General features: G+C 35.2%; 1 protein-coding gene across 1 annotated transcript in view; it reads right to left on the bottom strand.

The window, feature by feature from the left end:
• The window catches only part of RSRC1 (arginine and serine rich coiled-coil 1), a 415,975-nt gene that overhangs the window by 10,700 nt on the left and 384,500 nt on the right, over positions 1 to 20,775 (bottom strand). The window contains exon 8 of the mRNA XM_036850366.1: positions 1,412 to 1,518. Coding sequence (XP_036706261.1) covers positions 1,412 to 1,518 — 107 coding nt within the window. The remainder of the gene's footprint in view (positions 1 to 1,411; positions 1,519 to 20,775) is intronic.

Raw genomic sequence — 20,775 nt, 5'->3', positions numbered from 1 at the left:
ATTTCCACAGAAAGAAAATGCTAGGTTATCTGAAGTGTGTGCAGTGAGAACTGGGAAGTCAAGGTGAACTCCAGAAAACAAATACTACACAAGTAAACTTCAAAACAAATTACAATTCTTTTAGGACTTCTTAATACGTACGAGTAAGATATTTAATAAAATGGGCAACTATATTTGTGAATGCCCATTTCACAGCTCCTTTTTTTCAGGAGTTGTGGTGGCAAACTACAAAATGTTCAAATGAAATCAGCAAAATAACAGGGCAAGGACCATGGATTAACCAAGGCTGTCTAGTGCATCCTGGCATCCTGCACATGCTCAATTCATGTCCCCATAATGAATTATTTTAAAATACATATAGTAATTAAAAAGATGTCCATCTCACTAATAACAAAAGAAATGCTAATGGAACAACAAAAGGTCAATTTTTACCTATCAGGTCAGTAAACATGGAAAAGTCTGATAAGACTTGGTGTTAACCAGGGTGTGAGAGACAGACATCTCCCTGCATTTCGAGGTGGAATTTGAATTGATACAATATTTTGGGAGAATGCCTTTGGGAACAGGTATAAAAATAAACAATATTAACCTTTAACAACTCCATTTTGAAAATTTTATCTTAAGGTGATAATAATGGATATTCACAAACATGTATGCAATACCTCCAAACTTACAACTACTAAAATATCTATCAGAGAAAAAAAATAAATCAGTTATGATACATTCATCAGTAGAATACTATACAGTCATTAATATATCTACAGATATAGAGTATTTTTGAATAAGTGATAACTATACCATGTCTTCATTATATGTATGATATTGAAGAATACATGTATTTCACGGTAGATAGCTTTTTCCAACTAAAGGAACACAAATTCCAAAAAGCAGCCCTGATAATGATTGAAAGAATACATGAAATATTCAACAGAAATAAAATGCCAATCAAAGCTCCTTTTATTAGAGTTGAATAAGTGATACCCATATGGGCAAAGAGTGTAAATATATGTTACTATTTGGGTAATAATTTTATTGTTAAAGTTCTTTTGTAACTTTTCTCTAGCAATGTCAATTCAAAAAGTAGATGTATACATTTGAAAAGAAAACTGTGTATGTTCATGAAATGTGTATTATTGTTATAGAACCATCATGTTGACATCTTATACTTTGCCTTCTTGGTGAATTTTAAAATAAAAATGGCATCAGATACATTTTCACAGTTTTTTTTAACAAGTTAAACTTGAACTGATTCTCACTGATTCATTCTCTCTCTCAATAACATGCTGATACACTCTCGCCCTACTTCATCTATTAGAAGAAGAAGCACTTACATTTAAGTAAAATCCATTAATAAAGCATCCCTTTAGTTGGAATCTAAAGGCTTATTCATAATGCCTGGATGAAAACTTACCTTTTTGACTTCTTTACTTGATCTGAATGTTTGCTGAACAAAAGAATCACTTTCAATGGCTTCAATTTCTTTGACTCTTTTTACTTGTTCTACCAGGGTGGCTTGGTCTAAAAAAGAGGGTATTATGTCAGTGTATTTTGGTGTGTCAGCTTGTTATCAACACTATACCTAAGCAATGTTCTATGAAGTAATTTTATGACTTATGAAATTTAACTGGATGGAAAAAAAAAGACATTATGGTTAAGTTAAAATAGAAACTTTTTGCCCCCCCTGGAGACCCACAAAGATAACATTCCTATCCACTAAGACTCTCACCTAAAACCTAAAACATTGCTGAGAAGGTACTGCTAAAATGATCCAAGCTAATCTGTGCTAATCTGGAAGGAGGACTTTACATTTTTTTCCCAATTTTACTATGGAAATACATAAAAGGAAAAAGGAATAAGAGCACAATGAATCCATCTGCACCCATCACTCAGCTTCTATAATCATTAATTTTCTGTTATTCTTACTTAATCTATCCATGCCCACTTCAATTTTGGGGGATGGACCTGGAGTATTTAAAAGTAAATCCCAGACATAATGCCATGTTACCCCTAAATATTTTTTTAGGCATCTCAGATAAGGGCTTAAAAAAACAAAACAAACTAGCAACATAACTACAATACCATCTTTAAACCCAACATTATCAGTAATAATTCCTTAATATCATCTTATATAATCCATGTTTAATTTTCACTGATTGTCCAAGTGTTTTTTTTTTTTACAGTTGGTTTGTCTGAAACAGGATCCAAACAAGGTCCACACATTACACTTAGTCAACAAGTATCTTAAATTCCTTTTAATCACTTACGGTCCACCATCCCTTCCTTTCATTGTCATTTATTTATTGAAGAAAATGGATCATTTAGCCTTTACAATTTTCTACATTCTGGATTTTGCTGATTTTATTCTCATGGTGTCATTTAACATGTTCTTCTATCCTTCATATTTTGTGTAAACCAGCAGTTAGATCTAGACAGGGATAAGATTCAGGTTCAATTTCTTTTGGTAAAGAATACATCACAGGTGGTGCTGTGTAATTCCTATTACATCATATCAGGATGTGCTTCTCCCACTTCTAATGATGTTAAGATTGATCAGTGTGTCCAAGGTGATGTCAGCCTGACCCTAGCTCTCCACCAACCTTTCATTTAATGGTTTTAGCAGACAATGTTTGCTGCTTAGCTCCATTATTTTATTAGACATTGCAAAATGGTCATTTTTTTTTCTAATTCTATTATTTGTCCTGCATTTATTAGCTGTGATTTGAAGAACTTCCTTCATCGACTACTTTGTAACTGTGAAATATAGTCTGTACAGGAAAAGGCAGAATAAATATTTAATTCTTTCCCTTATTTTATCAATTTTGGTCCAAAGATGACCATTATGAGCTCATGAATATTTATATATGTAATGTACTTCAGTCCATCGTAGTCATTTTCATATTTTGATTCTACCTTTGGGTAGTGGGAGCCTCTTCATGTTGGTCCCTGCATTCTTTTGATATGATCTCTTTTGTTAAAGTGTGATAAGATGTCCCAGGTTCATCCTGTACAGTTCCTGTCTCAGACTTGAAATCAGCCATTTCTCCAAAGGGCTTGGATTCCTTTTAGTGGGGAATGATACTTAAAGACAGTAATCTGAGCAGTAGGGGTGTTTGTTGTTACTGGATTGTCGCCGCTTCTCAGCTTTTTCAGTGGGTGGGGTAGGAAATACATACTTTTAGAAAAGAAAATCGAATGTGAGTTATATTTGTATATCTTTTCTCTTATTCTAAGAATATTAGGCCTTAATGATATGATCAAAAGTACTTAGTTGTTTTTCCTAATATATGAGTTGAATATATATTAGTTTCAAAATAATGAGACAAATATTACTATTAACAAGATGAATTAATAAAGTTTAAAATTTCTTTATGGTTCTTTTTGATCTTAGGATTTATTCCACTGATGAATTGTCAAAACACTATACTCTAAAGTCACTTGAAATAATTTTCCATGTGATTATGCTACCAATTTGATATACAGTTAGGTTCATTTGTTTCAGTTTTTTTTTTTTAAATGTTGTTTTGCTCTATTGTTTTCATAATTAGTATTTGTTTTTTAATCGCATAAAACACTTACATGCTTTCAAAGTCAAAATTAAAACAACGTCATTCAGAGAAGTGTATGTTTCCTTTCCTATCCCATTCCCCCCAATCCATAGGTAACCATTTTTTATTGGGTTTTGATTTTTATCCTTCCATTGCTTATTTCTGAAAATATAAGTATACATATTCTCTTCTTTCTTACACAAAATAAGCATACTATACACTCCCATGTATATTACTTCTCTCACTTTTTAAAAAAAATTTATTATTTATTTATTATTTTTATTTTTGGCTGTGTTGGGTCTTCGTTTCTGTGCGAGGGTTTCCTCCAGTTGCGGCAAGTGGGGGCCACTCTTCATCGCGGCGCGCGGGCCTCTCACTATCGCGGCCTCTCTTGTTGCGGAGCACAGGCTCCAGACGCGCAGGCTCAGTAGTTGTGGCTCACGGGCCCAGTTGCTCCGCGGCATGTGGGATCTTCCCAGACCAGGGCTCGAACCCGTGTCCCCTGCATTGGCAGGCAGATTCTCAACCACTGCGCCACCAGGGAAGCCCCACTTCTCTCACTTTTAACACTATGTTTTCCAGTATAGAGACTTCCTCATTCTATGTTACAGATATACAGTAACCTATTTTATGGTTTTATGATAGTTTTTTCCTACCAATGCCCTGCTGATGGTCATTTGAGTTGTTTCCAGTCCTTTGTTTTTTACAATTAGTGCTTTAATAAATAGCCACAGGCATGTGTCATTTCATACTTTTGTATTTTTTTTTCACATGCTAGCTGGGCAGGAAAAACACATTATGGTTCACAACCTTACTGTTTAAACTCTTGGTCTAAGCTGAAACGAATACACACCTGAATTAGGAGCCACTGAATACTCAGCTAAGGCATCTAAAAATGCCGGGGTTTTAGCCTGTATGAATAATAACTGAATTTATTTTTTAAAAAACTGTAATAACTGGTTTAACAAGGTAGAGTTATTTGCATCAAAGTAATTTTTACATACTAAGTTGAAAAGGTTAAATGATATAGAGAGTATGAAACCTGGTCTAACACATTCAATAAAAATTAACATTTTATGAAAAATCTCTGTTTCAATTTTTGGCCAATCACAAATTATAAGCATATAGTCTTATGCAAGTTCCAGTTTATTTAAGAGAAAGACAGTGCTTCTGAGATGTGTCCCTGACAGCTGTAACCAGTCTTTTCTCAGGTGAGAAATCCTGCATGGAATGTTTGGAAGTAACAGCCGTCACAGCCAACACTCCCATCTTTGGAAGAATATATTTTCCTATATAAAAAGCAAACACTGTCAGAATGTCATGGAAGAGCAAATAGTTCCACATGCTTTAGAATAAAAGCTCCTTTTAATTATGCAATGTACTAACTGAGCATGTGAAATGAAAGAAGACTCTTTGCCCATCTAACTTATTAACACATCCCGTACCAGAGGATAATATTTTCATTAGTTACATATATAATGGCATTAATATAGCAGAGAAAAATTATAATGGATACCATTCCAAGTGGTTCAACTTTAATTGGTCAACATGAAAACACATTTGTTTGTGTAGGTGTTAGTTTCACAATTATTTCACAATCATTAGTTCCCAACCAAAAACAATATTTCTGACTTCAGGATGATGTCTCATATGTATCAACTGTTTGACCCCTCGGATTTTTTCTCTAACATATTCCCTCATGTGGATTTACAAAGCACATCATTAGTATTAAATGTCAGAGGTGAGCTCACAAACAGTACTTGATGTCTAAAGCTTGCAGTGTTTGTAGCTTTAAATATGGGCATACAACCAGCTCCTAATACAAATGAAAGTGTTATCATAGAAGTTGGCCAAAGGGCCAGTATATTTAACAAAATAGCACTGGAGAAACTGTAAAGGAAGGAAGGAGAAAGATTAGAGGAAAAACAGAACATTATCTTTGTGTTTCTTTAAAGATCACTTCAGGACTAACAAAGTGACAGGGTAGATAGGGGAGAGCCTGTCTGCTTGACTTACAATATGAAAATAAACCAACATAGCTTTTACCTTTCAATGTGGGAACCATTTTCCTGTTGATATTTAAATTAAAGAATGTGATATTTAAATTAAAGAGTAAGAGAGTGATATATAAATTAAATTTCTTTAACATCTTTATTGGAGTATAATTGCTTTACATGCTGTGTTAGTTTCTGCTGTATAACAAAGTGAATCAGCTGTATGTATACATATATCCCCATATCCCCTCCCTCTTGCGTCTCCCTCCCACCCTCCCTATCCCACCCCTCTAGGTCATCACAAAGCACGGAGCTGATCTCCCTGTGCTATGCGGCTGCTTCCCACTAGCTATCTATTTTACATTTGGTAGTGTGTATATGTCAATGCTACTCTTTCAGTTCATCCCAGCTTACCCTTCCCCCTCCCCGTGTTCTCAAGTCCATTCTCTATGTCTGCGTCTTTATTCCTGTCCTGCCCCTAGGTTCATGAGAACCATTTTTTTTTTTTGAGATTCCATATATATATGTTAGCATACGGTATTTTTCTCTTTCTGACTTAACTTCACTCTGTATGACAGACTCTAGGTCCATCCACCTCACTACAAATAACTCAATTTCATTTCTTTTCATGGCTGAGTAATATTCCATTGAATATATGTGCCACATCTTTATCCATTCATTTGTCAGTGGACACTTCGGTTGCTTCCATGTCCTGGCTACTGTAAATAGTGCTGCAATGAACACTGTGGTACATGTCTCTTTTTGAATTATGGTTTTCTCAGGGTATATGCCCAGTAGTGGGATTGCTGGGTCATATAGTAGTTCTATTTTTAGTTTTTTAAGGAACCTCCATACTGTTTCTCCATAGTGGCTGTATCAATTTACATTCCCACCAACAGTGCAAGAGGGTTCCCTTTTCTCCACACCCTCTCCAGCATTTATTGTTTGTAGATTATAAATTAAAATTTGAAAGATGCATGGGAGATTTCATTTTTAGCCTTATAAATAGGTCAGCTCCATGCTGTCTGAAAACGGGCATAAAAAATGTTTTAAACTGCTTCATACTCAAAATTCTAAGATCAATGTCCACAAATGTATGTCTTAAGTGTAACCCTGTCATTTTGGGAAGCAGAATAAAACACATCAATAATATATAGTAAATTGTTTTATTTTTTAAAATATTTATTTATTTATTTGTTTGTTTGCTTGGCTGCGCCCGGTCTTCGTTGTGGCACGCGGGATCTTCATTGCCGCATACAGGATCTTCATTGTGGCATGAGGGATCTTTTAGCTGTGGCACGCAGGCTCTTAGTTGCGGCATGCGGGATCTAGTTCCCTGACCAGGGATCGAACTCAGGCCCTCTGCACTGGGAGCGCAGAGTCTTAACCACCACTGGACCACCAGGGAAGTCCCTATAGTAAACTGTTTTACATTCAGGCTCTTAAGTTTAACATGCCAATTTGTCATTTAAAAATTCTGTACCAATTTTAAGACTGGGAAGAATGTGAATTAAAACTAGTTATTGTTTATTTTTTTATTTTTAAAAAACATTTATTTATTTATTTGGTTGAGTCCGGTCTTAGTTGTGGCAGGCGGGCTTCTTAGTTGGGGCTTGCTGGCTCCTTAGTTGCGGCATGTGGGCTTCTCAGCTGTGGTATGCGAACTCTCAGTTGCGGCATGCATGTGGGATCTAGTTCCCTGACCAGGGATCGAACCAGGCCCCCTGCATTGGGAGCGCAGAGTCTTAACCACTGCGCCAACAGGGAAGTCCCCTAGTTATTGTTTATATGCTTGGCATGAATGCCTAACATACAAAGTATCCTGTATTCACCAGCCATGAGGTAAAAATGAAAACAAGTGACAAAGTTACGGAGAATAAAAATTACAGGATGTTTCTGGGGCTTCCCTGGTGGTGCAGTGGTTAGGAATCCGCCTGCTAGTGCAGGGGACACGGGTTCGAGACCTGGTCCAGGAGGATCCCATGTGCCGTGGAGCAACTAAGCCCGTGCACCACAACTACTGAGCCTGTGCTCTAGAGCCCGAGAGCCATAACTACTGAAGCCCGCGCACCTGGAGCCCGTACTCCGCAACAGGGGAAGCCACCACAGTGAGAAGCCCATGCACCGCAACGAAGAGTGGCCCCCGCTCACCGCAACTAGGGAAAGCCCATGCGCAGCCAAAAATAAATAAATAAATAAATAAATAAATAAATTACAGGATGTTTCTAAACATTAACATGGTAACCATGAAGTACACATATCTACTTGCACTTGATGCTTTTTGATAAACACATTATTGGTAAACAAAATGACTTCCACAGGTTGCTTGCAAGATGTCCACAGAACATTTCATATTTCATAATAAAAGAGAAAATAATGGAGTCAGAAAGCTAAGTCACTACAGACTAAAAAAGTCAATAACTCACTGCATGGACAATTATTTTGTTCTTTTTGTGATGAAAAATTAAAATCAAATATTTTATTAGTTACTGTTGATGTTATATTATAAAAATTAGGTTCACCTGCTACTTTGAGTTATATTTGACAATTTCACATGACACATTTACAGAATTTTCTGTGTTATCAAAAGGTACACAAATTTAAGATTAGTAGATAAAGATGACAAGGTCCAATATGAACCTTTTATTTGAAAAGGCAAAATTTAAATATGTACACCATTTGCAGATTACAAACAAGCCAACCTCTCTAAACTGGCAGCAATGTTAGGCAGAGAACAGCAGATGGCACTATTACCCAAAATGTAATGGGCTAAGTGACAACATGAGTTTCATGAAAGGTACCTTACACATTAAAATCTCATCTCCAAATGACTACTTTTGAATATTAATAATTTATGAATTTCCGCAAAGTTAAAATGCATTTTATATTACAAAGAGTTTGGGTTGGTTGGCTTCATAGTTATTGAGTTACTTATGCTACTTTTCTCTCCCAAGGGGAAAAAAAATTTATATACTAATACTACTGCTACAAATACATGAATAATACAAGAGAAGATCTTATTTTCAGTTTAAATGGATTCAAATTTTAGTCAAGAATGGAAATATCTGCAAAATTCCCTTTTATGGTACAATATAGACACTGAAAACAAAGTCTTTGAAATATAAAGCATTTTCAAGTGCTTTGCAAGAACAAAAGAAAAAAAGCAAACAATAACAAACTGGCTATTCAATAAATAAGTAAATGGAGATGGCTGTTCAATAAAATGTGTAGACAAATAAAACATACCATAAAGCTCACTTGGAATTCTAAAGTTAAAGCAACTCCTCATGAACACAAATTTTAATGAAACATAGCCACTGCTTTCCCTTCAAAACAGTTCAAAACAGTGTATTTCAAATAAGTTTCTTTCATTAAAACATATAAAACATATATTAGAAATCCATCCAACCATAACATTTTAAGGTTGTTCATAAATCTCATATCCCTGGGTACCAATTTCCAGAACCGATATCCACAAATAACGTGAAAGATGAGAAAAGTTCTTAAGTAGAATGTGGCTTGTCTATCAGCCTTCTGGAAGCTTATGATACAGTACCAAGTTATTTATGTCAGTGAGGCTCCTGGAGTGTCTCTAATAACAACCCCCCCTTGGATGGGGTCCAAGACAGACTCATGACAAACTGCTTTCCATGTCAAATTAAGTAATAAGAATAAATTTAATGTGACTGAACCAGTGAAGAATTTCTGATAAACATTTTAATAAGTGCAAGTGAATTGAGCATCAGACTAGGTTCTATGAAAAACAAAATCCATACTGAAAATCCACACAAATTCCACCTCATTTAGTTCCTCTCACCTAGAATGCTCTTACCTTTTCTGAATCCTCCCTGTCACTTCCCTTGCCACCTCTGAGAAAAGGGGCCTCTTCTATAATGAGGGGCCTCTTCCCAAATGAGGCTCTCCGCATACGTTACCTCCCACTGATATTAATCTCTTCCTGAGCAAAAGCTTCATTTCCCCAGCTAGAGGGGACATACCTTTCTGTGTCAACTCCAGGAGTTAGTATAGTGTGCTCTATTATTTAGTAAGCAGTCAATAAACATTTGTTGAAAACTTAAAAATTAAGGGGCATTAAAATAACCATTAAAAAAAAAACATCATGGGGGAGAAATGTCAAATTATAAAAGGTTTTGTAACTTTAAGAAATTAAATGTCTCTAAGTGGTTAGTTTTAACAGCTCTGGGTTCAGACTATCTGGATTGAACACTGTCTCTTCTACTTACTAGCTTTGTGACCTTGGGCAAGTGCATGGTGGTGATCTCAGTTTTCTCCTCTGTGGCATGGGGATAATAGGTGAAACATCATAGGATGGTTGAGAGGTTGCCTCCCTCCTTTCTTCCTTCCCTTTCTCTCTCCTTTCCTACTTCCAAATATTTGAGCACACTCAGGCATTGTTCTGCATACCAGGGTTTAGAGACAAGAGTTTCTTTCTTCTCTCACAGAGCTTATGTTTCAATGGAAGAAGCAAATAATAAACATGTAAATAAACAATATAATATCAAGGAAAACAGAGCAGGGTAGAGGGCTACAAAGGAGAAAGGGGGGCTATCTCAGATGGGGTAACCAGGAAAGAAAGAACTCCCTGACATGGTGATTTCAGCAGAAAGAAGAATCATGTGAAGGAACAAGTCATGAAAATCTGGGAGATGACACCTGTGCTCAGCACAGGGCTGAGGAAGTGAAGCATTAAAAACACTTAGTAACTGAGAGCTATTACTAGTAATAGGACTAGAGGGCTGATTTAGTAGTTGTACTAAGACACAGAAGTTGGCTAAAAAGTTGGTATATAAACCTCAATTTCTGGCCATATAGAATCCTAACGGATGTCTACTACCACACACTCCCTAAAATGGCAGTCATGTGGTAGAAATCATGTTTCAAAACAAACGTATATTTGATCATCAATATCTGGGATGCCTTTCTAGTGAGGAAGGTCATGGCGGCTAATTTTTCTTTTAAATGGTTGTTAAAAAGGCCAGATGAGCTGTCATGGAAGCAGAAGCAGTAATCACGGCAGTTAAAAGAATCTTACATTTATGGCACTGAGTGCTAAGCACTTCACATGGATTACTTCTTTTAACTATCATAACCATAAGAGATAGTACTATTATTATTTTCATTGTACAGATGAGAAACTGAGGCTAAGTAACTTGGCCAAGGTCACTGGGCTAGCTGGTGGTAGAAGTGGGATCCAATCTCTGAATTGTGATCCAGTCATTATTTCCTAGTCAAATAAATTCTTTACCCACTCCTGCCAAGAAACATATTTTTTTCTTCCTTCTTACCCATTTACTAGAATAATAAATGTTCTTGGTATTGTTCTTATTCTGCATTTTAATGCTTATACATTCGGTAAAATACAATGTAGCTTTATTTGTGGAGGAGATGCCATATATACTGTTTTGGTTTTCTGGCGTTATCTTGAACTAGATTACAGATGTATATTTTTGGAATCTTTCATACTCGAATAAATTTTTAAAGAATTATATATGTTACATTCTGAAAACCTTTATTAATGAATAAAAGAAATAAAAGTTTTTAGAAAACCTATCATTCTTTCATTTAAGCCTGAAGACAACCTGAATGGTAAATCACTACTTTAGGGCTGTTCTTTATTTATTGTGCATCAATTGTTGCTACAAAAAACTAGAATGGTTTCTGAGAATTTGGCTAAACAAACAACCACTATGCAGATGAACTACATAGACTATTGCCTTATGCTTCTCTCAAATGTAATAAACATGGGTAGTCAAATCCACTTTCAATAGTGGTAAGTAATAATTCCAACAAAGCCAAAGATACTGGAAGTTTTCTTATTTTAATAGGATAGAAGAAAGGAATATAATTTGAAGTATACCGGATTAACAGAGAATACAGGCTCTGAAGTTGCTATTTGTTATCCATTTTAATTCCAGAATTCTTATTGACTCTTTAATTAAAATTCTGTAGATGGAAGAGTTGTATGTTTCTAAGGAACTTGAAGTGAATGCTGTCTGCCAGCCATCTCCAAACACCCCATAACCACACACAACTCGCCTGTCAGGAGAGCTAATGCAGACATCGCAGGGAACACCACATTTGTCACTGTGGCTAATATCAGAGACACGCAGTTCTTTTTTCTTAGCACACAAAAGCAAGATATGTAATTCAATGCTCAATTTACCCTTGTCTCACAGGAGATTTTTCCCCGCTAATTGATAGAAATTAAGCCATTAATCAAGCCACTAGCCATCATTCAAACCAGAGAAGATGAATACAAACTTTCATCATAACCACCTTCCCCATTTTAGTGTTCATTAGCATTAATTTTTAATGCAATTATGCTATTCTTTTACGCTGAGCTCATAAATTACTGCTCTTTTGTTGCTGGCTGGCCTTGTAAAATCCAAACTAATGCTTTGTACTCTGATCTTAAAGGCAATTACTAGGTTCTTCTATCTTTTATACCTTTGCATCCCCAATAACATATATATATATGTGTGTGTGTGTGTGTGTGTGTGTGTATATATGTATGTAACGAACATCCATGAACACCCAAACGGTATGCCTGTTGGTTTTTTTAGTGTCTCTATATAAAATCTGTGTGAACATATAAATGTAGCAAAATGTACCTAAAGTAAATAAATACACACACATACCACATACATTACGAAATATAGATGTTAAAATAAAAATAAGATCTCATATTCATACTGTATTTTGGGTTTAATATAAAGATATTCTTACAGTTTCTCATGATTAAAAAGTACTGCATCATTGTAGTAAAGTTACATTTTTATAACAAATTAGAGAAAATAAGAATATTAATAGTGACTATTATACACACTTGTAAGGGTCAAAAAACTACTAAAAACAGAAAGAATAACTATGAAATATCAAAATCCCTTAGTTCTTTATCTAGGGATATTGTTTTATGTTTAAATCCTTATTTTAAAAAACTTGTGTTGAAACCTGAAAATTAATGAGACGAAAATGAAGAGTAATGGAAGATCAGAAGAACCATTTACCCAAAAGTGTGTTTATAAGTGCATATAATAACTCCATAGTCTTATATTTTGCAAAGTGAATGCATCAGTTTATTAGAGGATGACAGTAAAATAAGACAAATTTTCCATAAATGAATACTGAAGCCAGAGAGCGTATCCACTCAGTCCTCCATCGGAGAGAAAGTGGAAAGATGTACCCTCCTTATAGTCCCCCAAAAGCACTGGTTATGCTCACTCCTAGGTGCTGAGGAGATTAAAAAAAAAATCTTCAACTCTCTTCTTTGTATAACCCCAGTAATGCTTTTGCCTTTGTTTGCAAGTTGTTACGTTCTGGTCACCCACTAGCTAGAGAAAGGGTGCATATGTGTGCATAAAGATTAATGAAATAAAACTTACTGGGAGGAATGGGAGAAAATATTTGCAAACAAAGCAACTGACAAAGGATTAATCTCCAAAATATACAAGCAGCACATACAGTTCAATATCAAAAAAACAAATAACCCAATCCAAAAATGCGCAGAAGATCTAAATAGACATTTATCTGAAGAAGATATACAGATTGCCAACAAACACATGAAAGGATGCTCAACATCACTAATCATTAGAGAAATGCAAATCAAAACTACAATGAGGTACCACCTCACACCGGTCAGAATGGCCATCATCAAAAAATCTACAAACAATAAATGCTGGAGAAGGTGTGGAGAAAAGGGAACCCTCTTGCATTGTTGGTGGGAATGTAAATTGATACAGCCACTGTGGAGAACAGTATGGAGGTTCCTTAAAAAAATAAAAATAGAACTACCATACGACCCAGCAATCCCACTATTGGGCATAATTCAAAAAGAGTCATGTATCCTGAGAAAACCATAATTCAAAAAGAGTCATGTACCACAATGTTCACTGCAGCTCTATTTACAATAGCCAGGACATGGAAGCAATCTAAGTGTCCGTCGACAGATGAATGGATAAAGAAGATGTAGCACATATATACAATGGAATATTGCTCAGCCATAAAAAGAAACGAAATTGAGTTATTTGTAGTGAGGTGGATGGATCTAGAGTCTGTCATACAGAATGAAGTTAAGTCAGAAAGAGAAAAACAAATACCTATGCTAACACATATATATAGAATCTAAAAAAAAAAAAGAAAAAATGGTTCTGAAGAACCTAGGGGCAGGACAGGAATAAAGATGCAGACGTACAGAATGGACTTGAGGACACGGGGAGGGGGAAGGGTAAGCTGGGACGAAGTGAAAGAGTGGCACGGACATATATACACTACTAAATGTAAAACAGATAGCTAGTGGGAAGCAGCCACATAGCACAGGGAGATCAGCTCGGTGCTTTGTGACCACCTAGCGGGTAGGGTGGGGGGGTGGGAGGGAGATGCAAGAGGGAGGAGATATGGGGATATATGTATATGTATAGCTGATTCACTTTGTTACAAAGCAGAAACTAACACACCATTATAAAGCAATTATACTCCAACAAAGATGTTAACAATAAATAAATAAAAATATAAATATAAATTTTATATATACACACAAATACATATACACATAAACACTTCCAGGCCTGCTTGAGTTCACTTAATAATCACAAAATGGATATCACAGTATTAGCACTAAAAATAAACCTTTGAAAATGAAACCACTGCAAATCCACAATTAATTTAAAACATTTCAAGAAGAGTTTTTACAGGCTGACTCAGGGCTTGATCCTGGCAGCCAGATGGATATAGGAGGTCAATAATCCAGAAGCAATGAGACAGTGATTAGCCAGACAGTAAAACAAGTACCCGGAAGCAATTACTGTCCAACACGTCAGAAAGCCATTTTACCAAAATAGGCAGAAAATGGATTTAAAAGATAAATTTCAATTTCTCCCTGCTGTCTTTCTAAAAATCTTGTTTAGTAAACACATTCGTAAAGCCAGTTACTACCTTAAATGATAATTACTCACTGCAAAAAGTCTTTGTTCAGAAGTGATGACTGACGGAAGGTCCCTTGTAAACAAAACAAGTTTACTTGTTCCTCCATATGCTGACTGCGAGGGAGAACATATTTATTTCTCTGTGACTGTCCAGTCAGAGATACTGCAAAGCTGTAAGCTCTAAGAGAATCGGATCTGGTCCAAAAGGTTATCAACCATCCTGAAATTTTGCTATAAAGTAGCAATGTGCCAAAGAGCAATGAATGAATGATGTTTGAAAGTCTAACAAGAAAAGTGTTGGGGTCATACTAAGCATTCACAAAGACTCTAGTAGGTATTTGTTGAATGATGAGCTGAACACAGACAGGCTACTATTGCTAAAGAATGTGGCATTCCTTTATTGGGGAGGGATGCTCCTTGAAGACGACTCCCTCTCTCTCTTTGGAAAATGGTAGATACTTATTTATTGCTCTCAAGAATTTCTACAGAGTACTTAAAAGCTAGCTTTTCACTGTCCTGGAAACTACTAAGTGATGACCTTTATAGGAGCAGAATTCTATTTCTATTTCTTTTCTGACCCATTACTCAACAAAGGTGACAACTCCCTTATTCTTGAAACTTTTTTATTTGGCTTCCATGACACCTTACACTCCAGGTTTTCTTTCTCCCCACTGGTCACAATTCCTCATTTTCCTATACAGGCCCCTCTAAATGTTAGGGTGCCCCAGTGCTCAGACTGGGCCCCTTTTTCTTCTCTTTTTTTCTCTCTCTAGGTGACCCATAGCTCTAAATACCATCTATACGCTTATGACCTTCAAATTTTTAGGTCCTAACATCATTACCAAACTCCAGACCTTTATTTTTCTCTCTTACCCCCTAAATTTAAACTATCCCTTTCCATTAGCTCCTGTCTCTTTTAGAATAAAATTCAAACTCCATACTCTTACTGACAAAATCCTACGTAATCTCGATCCTGCTAAACTCTTCAACCAAATCTCTAACGCTTGTCCTAGCCACACTGGCCTTCTTAAGCATTCTAAACTTGCTTCCCCCTTAGGATCTTTAGAGAAGCTGTTCCCTCCACCTAGAATGATCTTTGCATGGCAAGTTGCTTTTTGTTCAGATTTAGTTTAAATGCCAGCTCAAGGAGGCTTTCCCAGAGCACTCAGTCTAAAGTAGCCAATGGTCATTCTCCAGCACATCAAGAGAGTGTAGAGAAACCAGTTAATTGTGAGACTATTACAGGGATCTAGGCAAGAGATGATGACTACGCAGATCAGGGGTGACAGATAAGATGGGGACATATTTTAAATAAAGAATAGACACTAATTTTGTACAGAGTGAGGCAAAGAGAAGAATCAAGCTGATTTTCAAGTTTCTGGATCAAGTAACTAGATAAACAGTAGTGCTATTTACTAAGACAAAGAAGACCTGGGGGTGGAATTAAGAGTTCAGTTTTAAAGATGATGACTTTGAGATGCTTGTAGGTTTTAAAAAAGAAAGTCTCTAAGTCTGGAGTTCAGAAGAGAAAGTCTGGGCTGAAGATATAAATTTGGAAGTAATAAGCATATACAAGGCATTTACTCCAATGGAAAATGATAAATTCACTCGAGGAGAAAAGAGATAGAAAAGAACTGAGTTCCAGTGAATACAAACACTTGCAGACTGGGTAGAAGGAAGAGAGAGGGCTGGCCAGGGCTGGCAGCAAAATCAGGTAAGTATCATGCCGTATTTTAAGTGAAAAAAGGCATGTTTCAAGAAGAAGTGTGGTGAGTTGCATTGAATGCTGCTGCAAGGTTGAATGTGATAAGAAAAATTCCACTAGATTTGGCAAATTAGACAGTATTGGTGATTTTGAAAAAAGAAGTTTTAATGGAGTGATGTGGTAAGTCACACTGAAGAGGAATGACACTTAAATGAAGATTTCTGTTTCCTAGAATATGGAGGATAAGATTCTCTAAATGATACCTCTGCTGAACACAAGAAAAAATAATGCTAGATAAAATATTTTTTTTAAAATTAAATTAAATGTATTGCTGAGATCACATGAAGTAAGGAATCCACAAAGACCAAAAAGGAAGTTTATAGTCTTAGTAAGTCCTCTACTCATAGAGAAATCGAATCATTTGTGAAAAATTATTTTATAAACACTAGGTTCAGAAGGTTTTACATAAAAATTCTACCAAAACTTCAAGGAAAAGATAATTTTGATGTTATACAAACCGACTTCCTAACTCATTTTATAGGCTAGCACAAACATGCTATCAAAAACAGTCAAGAATAGTACAAAAAGAGAGAAGCTGTAGAAGCAGGTCATGAATGCAGATGCAAAAAGGGTAAGAGGGAAAAATACACACACTTCTATTTGTACACAAATATACATACATGTATATGTATAATTTAATATATGAACAGATTAAATCAAGGAATGTTAAAAAAAAAAAGATAATACATCAAAATCATGTTGGATGAGTCCTAGGAAAGTAGATTTGGTTCAACTTTAGAAGATACGTTAATGTAATTCATAACATCGTCTGATTAAAAGAGAAAAACTAAACTAAAAAACTAAATTCTTTGACAAGGTGCAACATTTATTTGAGATGAAAAACAAACTAGGAAAGGAAGGAAACATCTTTAACCTAAAAAGAGAATGTACCCCTGTCCTACAAACTAAATCAAAATGAAAAAGGTAAGGCAAATACACTTAACAGTATAATGTTTAAAAACAATATATTTTTTAAAAATTTTAATTAATTAATTTATTTTTATTAAAAAAATCTTTTTTTATATCTTTATTGAAGTATAATTGCTTTACAGTGTTGTGTTAGTTTCTGCTGTACAACAAAGTGAATCAGCTATATGTATTCATATATCCCCATACCCCGCCCTCTTGAGCCTCCCTCCCACCTTCCCTATCCTACCCCTCTAGATCTTCACAAAGCATCAAGCTGATCTCCCTTCGCTATGCAGCAGCTTCCCGCTAGCCATCCATTTTATATTTGGTAGTGTATACATGGCAGTGCTACTCTCTCACTTCGTCCCAGTTTCCCCTTCCCCCGCTGTGTCCTCAAGTCCGTTCTCTACGTCTGCGTCTTTATTCCTGCCCTGCCACTAGGTTCATCAGTACTGTTTTTTTAGATTCCATATATATGCATTAGCATATGGTATTTGTAAAAAGAATATTTTTATGCCCACAAACAGGATAATGATGCTAGCTAGCTATCACCACTTCTATTAGGTATTGGTGGTCCTAGTCAGTGCAGTAAGATTTTAAAAAGAAACAAATGATATAACAAATGGAAAGGAAGAAACAAAAAAGTCACTATTATTAGATAATATTATTTTCTATATAGAGAACCCAAAAGTATCTACAGATAATTTATTAGTTAGGTACAAAATCAATATTTAAGGGTCAACTGCATTTGTGTATATCAGCCATGAGAAGAAAATATAATTAAAAAATAATATTTTAATAGCATAAAAATGTAACGCATCTACAAATAAATGCAACAAATTATGTGCTTGTCCGTTAGTAAGAAAATTGTAAAAGTTTATTAACAGACACTAAAGAAGACCTAAGTAAAGGATAAGAAGACACAATATCATAAAGATATGATTTCTTACCAAATCAATCTACAGAGTCAATGTAATTTCAGTAAAAATCCCAGGATATCAATTGGTCAGTCTGTCTATTTACTTTTCTATTTAGTGAATCTCAAAAAAACTCTCAAATTTATTCATAAAAGCAAAGATTAAAAATAACCAAAATATTCACATAGAAGAAAAATGAGGTTGGTGACGTCTTATCAGATGTCAAGACTTATTATAAAGCTAGAAACTAACTAATACATGCTCTATTAGTACAGGGATAAATAAAATTGACCAATACAATAGGACAGAGAGGACAGAAATAGTCTACACATATTGGGAAACCTGGTTGATGAAGGAGCTGGCATTGCAGTTTAGTAGGGAAAAAGGAGTACTGAATAAATGATATTGGGATAAACAGTTACCTATACGAAAAAAAAATGGATCCCTATAGTGCACCATATACAAAAATCAATTCCAGGTGACTTAAAGATTTAACCATGAAAGATAAAATTTTTAGAAGAATATGTAGGAGAATATGCTTATGTCCTTGAATTAAGGAAGAATTTCTGAAACAGGGCATAAAAAAATATAAAACATAAAAGAAAGGACTGATAAGGTCAAATATATAAAAATTAAGATCTATTGAGAGAGAAGATATCTGCAACACAGATTAATTGACCAAGAATTAGTAAAAGATAAAACCAAAAGGCATTAAAAGCTTGAATAAGCATGTCACAGATGAAGAAACACCAAACCAATAAACACATGAGAAGATACTCAACTCCATTAATAATCTTGGAAATGCTCATTCACACCAAGATCAGATGCCATTTTATAGTCACCACATTGTGACAATAAAACCACACATTGGCAACAATGAGAAAGACTGGAAATATCAAGTATGGCCAGGATGTGAAGCAACCAGAAATGTTATGAAATACTTGTGTGAGTAAAGACTGGCACCAACCACTTTGCAAACAATTTGGCACTCTCTGGTAGAGTGGAAGACATGTCTTCCTTATATCTCAGCAATTCTATTCCTAGGCATATATACCCTAGAGAAATTTCTGCATATGTGCACCAGGAGAGGGGTACTAGAATGTTTACATCATCAGTGTTTGTAATAGCAAAAAATCTGAAACAATCCGAATGTCCATGAAGAGGAGAATGAATAAATTTTGATATATTCAGAAAATAGAATAGTTTATAACCGTGAAATGAATAAACCACAACTATAGGCATTACAATGGATGTATATCATAATGCTGAACAGAAAAAGAAAGCAAGTCATAAAAAAATCATACACTGTGTTTTCATTTATAAAACGTTAAAAAGCATCTGAAACTAAATGTTACATTATTGGGAATACACACAAATGTGAAACCATACAGAGAAGCAAGAGAATAACAAGCACAGGACTCAGGACAGGTAAGATTTGAGAACACTGCAGAAGGGGTTTTCATTGTTTTGCATCTCAAGTTGGGAAATGAGTGCAGGTGTCTGTATCATTGTTATTTTTATACTTTCATATATGCTATAAATACTTCTGAATGTATTTCATCCTTAAAAAAAATAGTTTAAAAGTGAATGAGATTAACAAATGGGGCTGGGACAACTGGATACCCACATGCAAAAGAAGAAAGTTGAACCCTTTCCTCACACCGTACACAAAAATGAACTCCAAATGGATCACAGAGAATGTTAGACCTAAAACTATAAAAGTCTTAGAAGAAAATATAGTAGTAAACCTTTGAGACCTTGGGGTAGGCAAAGTCTTTTTAGACGTGACACCAAAAGCATAAGCAACATAAAATAAAGTAGATAAACTGTGCTTCATCAAAATGAAAAAAATTTGTGCTTCAAAGAATTCCATCGAGAATGGAATTAATCTGGGAAGGCTTCCTCCATGAAGCCTTCCCAGATTAATTTAATATCTTTTATGTCATAGGGACCCCAGGGAAATATTCTAACCAAACCTGTGCTAAAAGCAGCTGCAGACACTGATAGCAACTGAAGATGACCCCTAACAGCTTCCTCCTGGCCTGTTGTATATAGTCAATGAGGAAAGATTAATCTTTTTCAGTTAAATGTCACTGATCCATAGTGGGAAAAAAATACAATATATAAGTAAGCAAATCATATATATTTACATCTATGAAAATAGAACATATTTGGAGAGAAATGTAAAATATCCCATCTATATGTATTTTAAAAGAAGAGGGAAACAAAATGACATTTATTCAATATAACAAATATAACACAGACTTTAGCTATATGTTGTGGAGAGTTGAGGAAGAAAAGTGAGGGGTGGGGAGAAACAGATACAGAAAGAGAGAGGGTGAGGGGGCAAATGTGACACAGACAAACAAAAAAGGCATGAAAAAACAGGAAGAAGAAATAAAAAGATGAGAAAGAGAGGAGAAGGAAAATAAATAGGATGGGGAGAGAGAGGAAAGATTTTTGACCTTATGACAGGGTGTCAGATGGTTGGGTCATGTATATAGCTTGGTTATCAGAGTTTTAAAATTGGCGAAAGATCTCAGACATAAAGTCCAAACCAATTTAATACTCCTCACTGAAAGACTAGTATTAAAAAACAAACAAACAAAAAACCAATCCTTAATGTCCTGGATTAAAAACTGAGATAAGAATTCTTATTACAAGTTTTTGGTTAAAATTTAGAAACTCAGCATTCTTGAAATC

The sequence above is a fragment of the Balaenoptera musculus genome, chromosome 4, assembly GCF_009873245.2.
Source record: "Balaenoptera musculus isolate JJ_BM4_2016_0621 chromosome 4, mBalMus1.pri.v3, whole genome shotgun sequence".
Taxonomy (NCBI): domain Eukaryota; kingdom Metazoa; phylum Chordata; class Mammalia; order Artiodactyla; family Balaenopteridae; genus Balaenoptera; species Balaenoptera musculus.
This window is presented reverse-complemented; position numbering and strand designations above follow the sequence as displayed.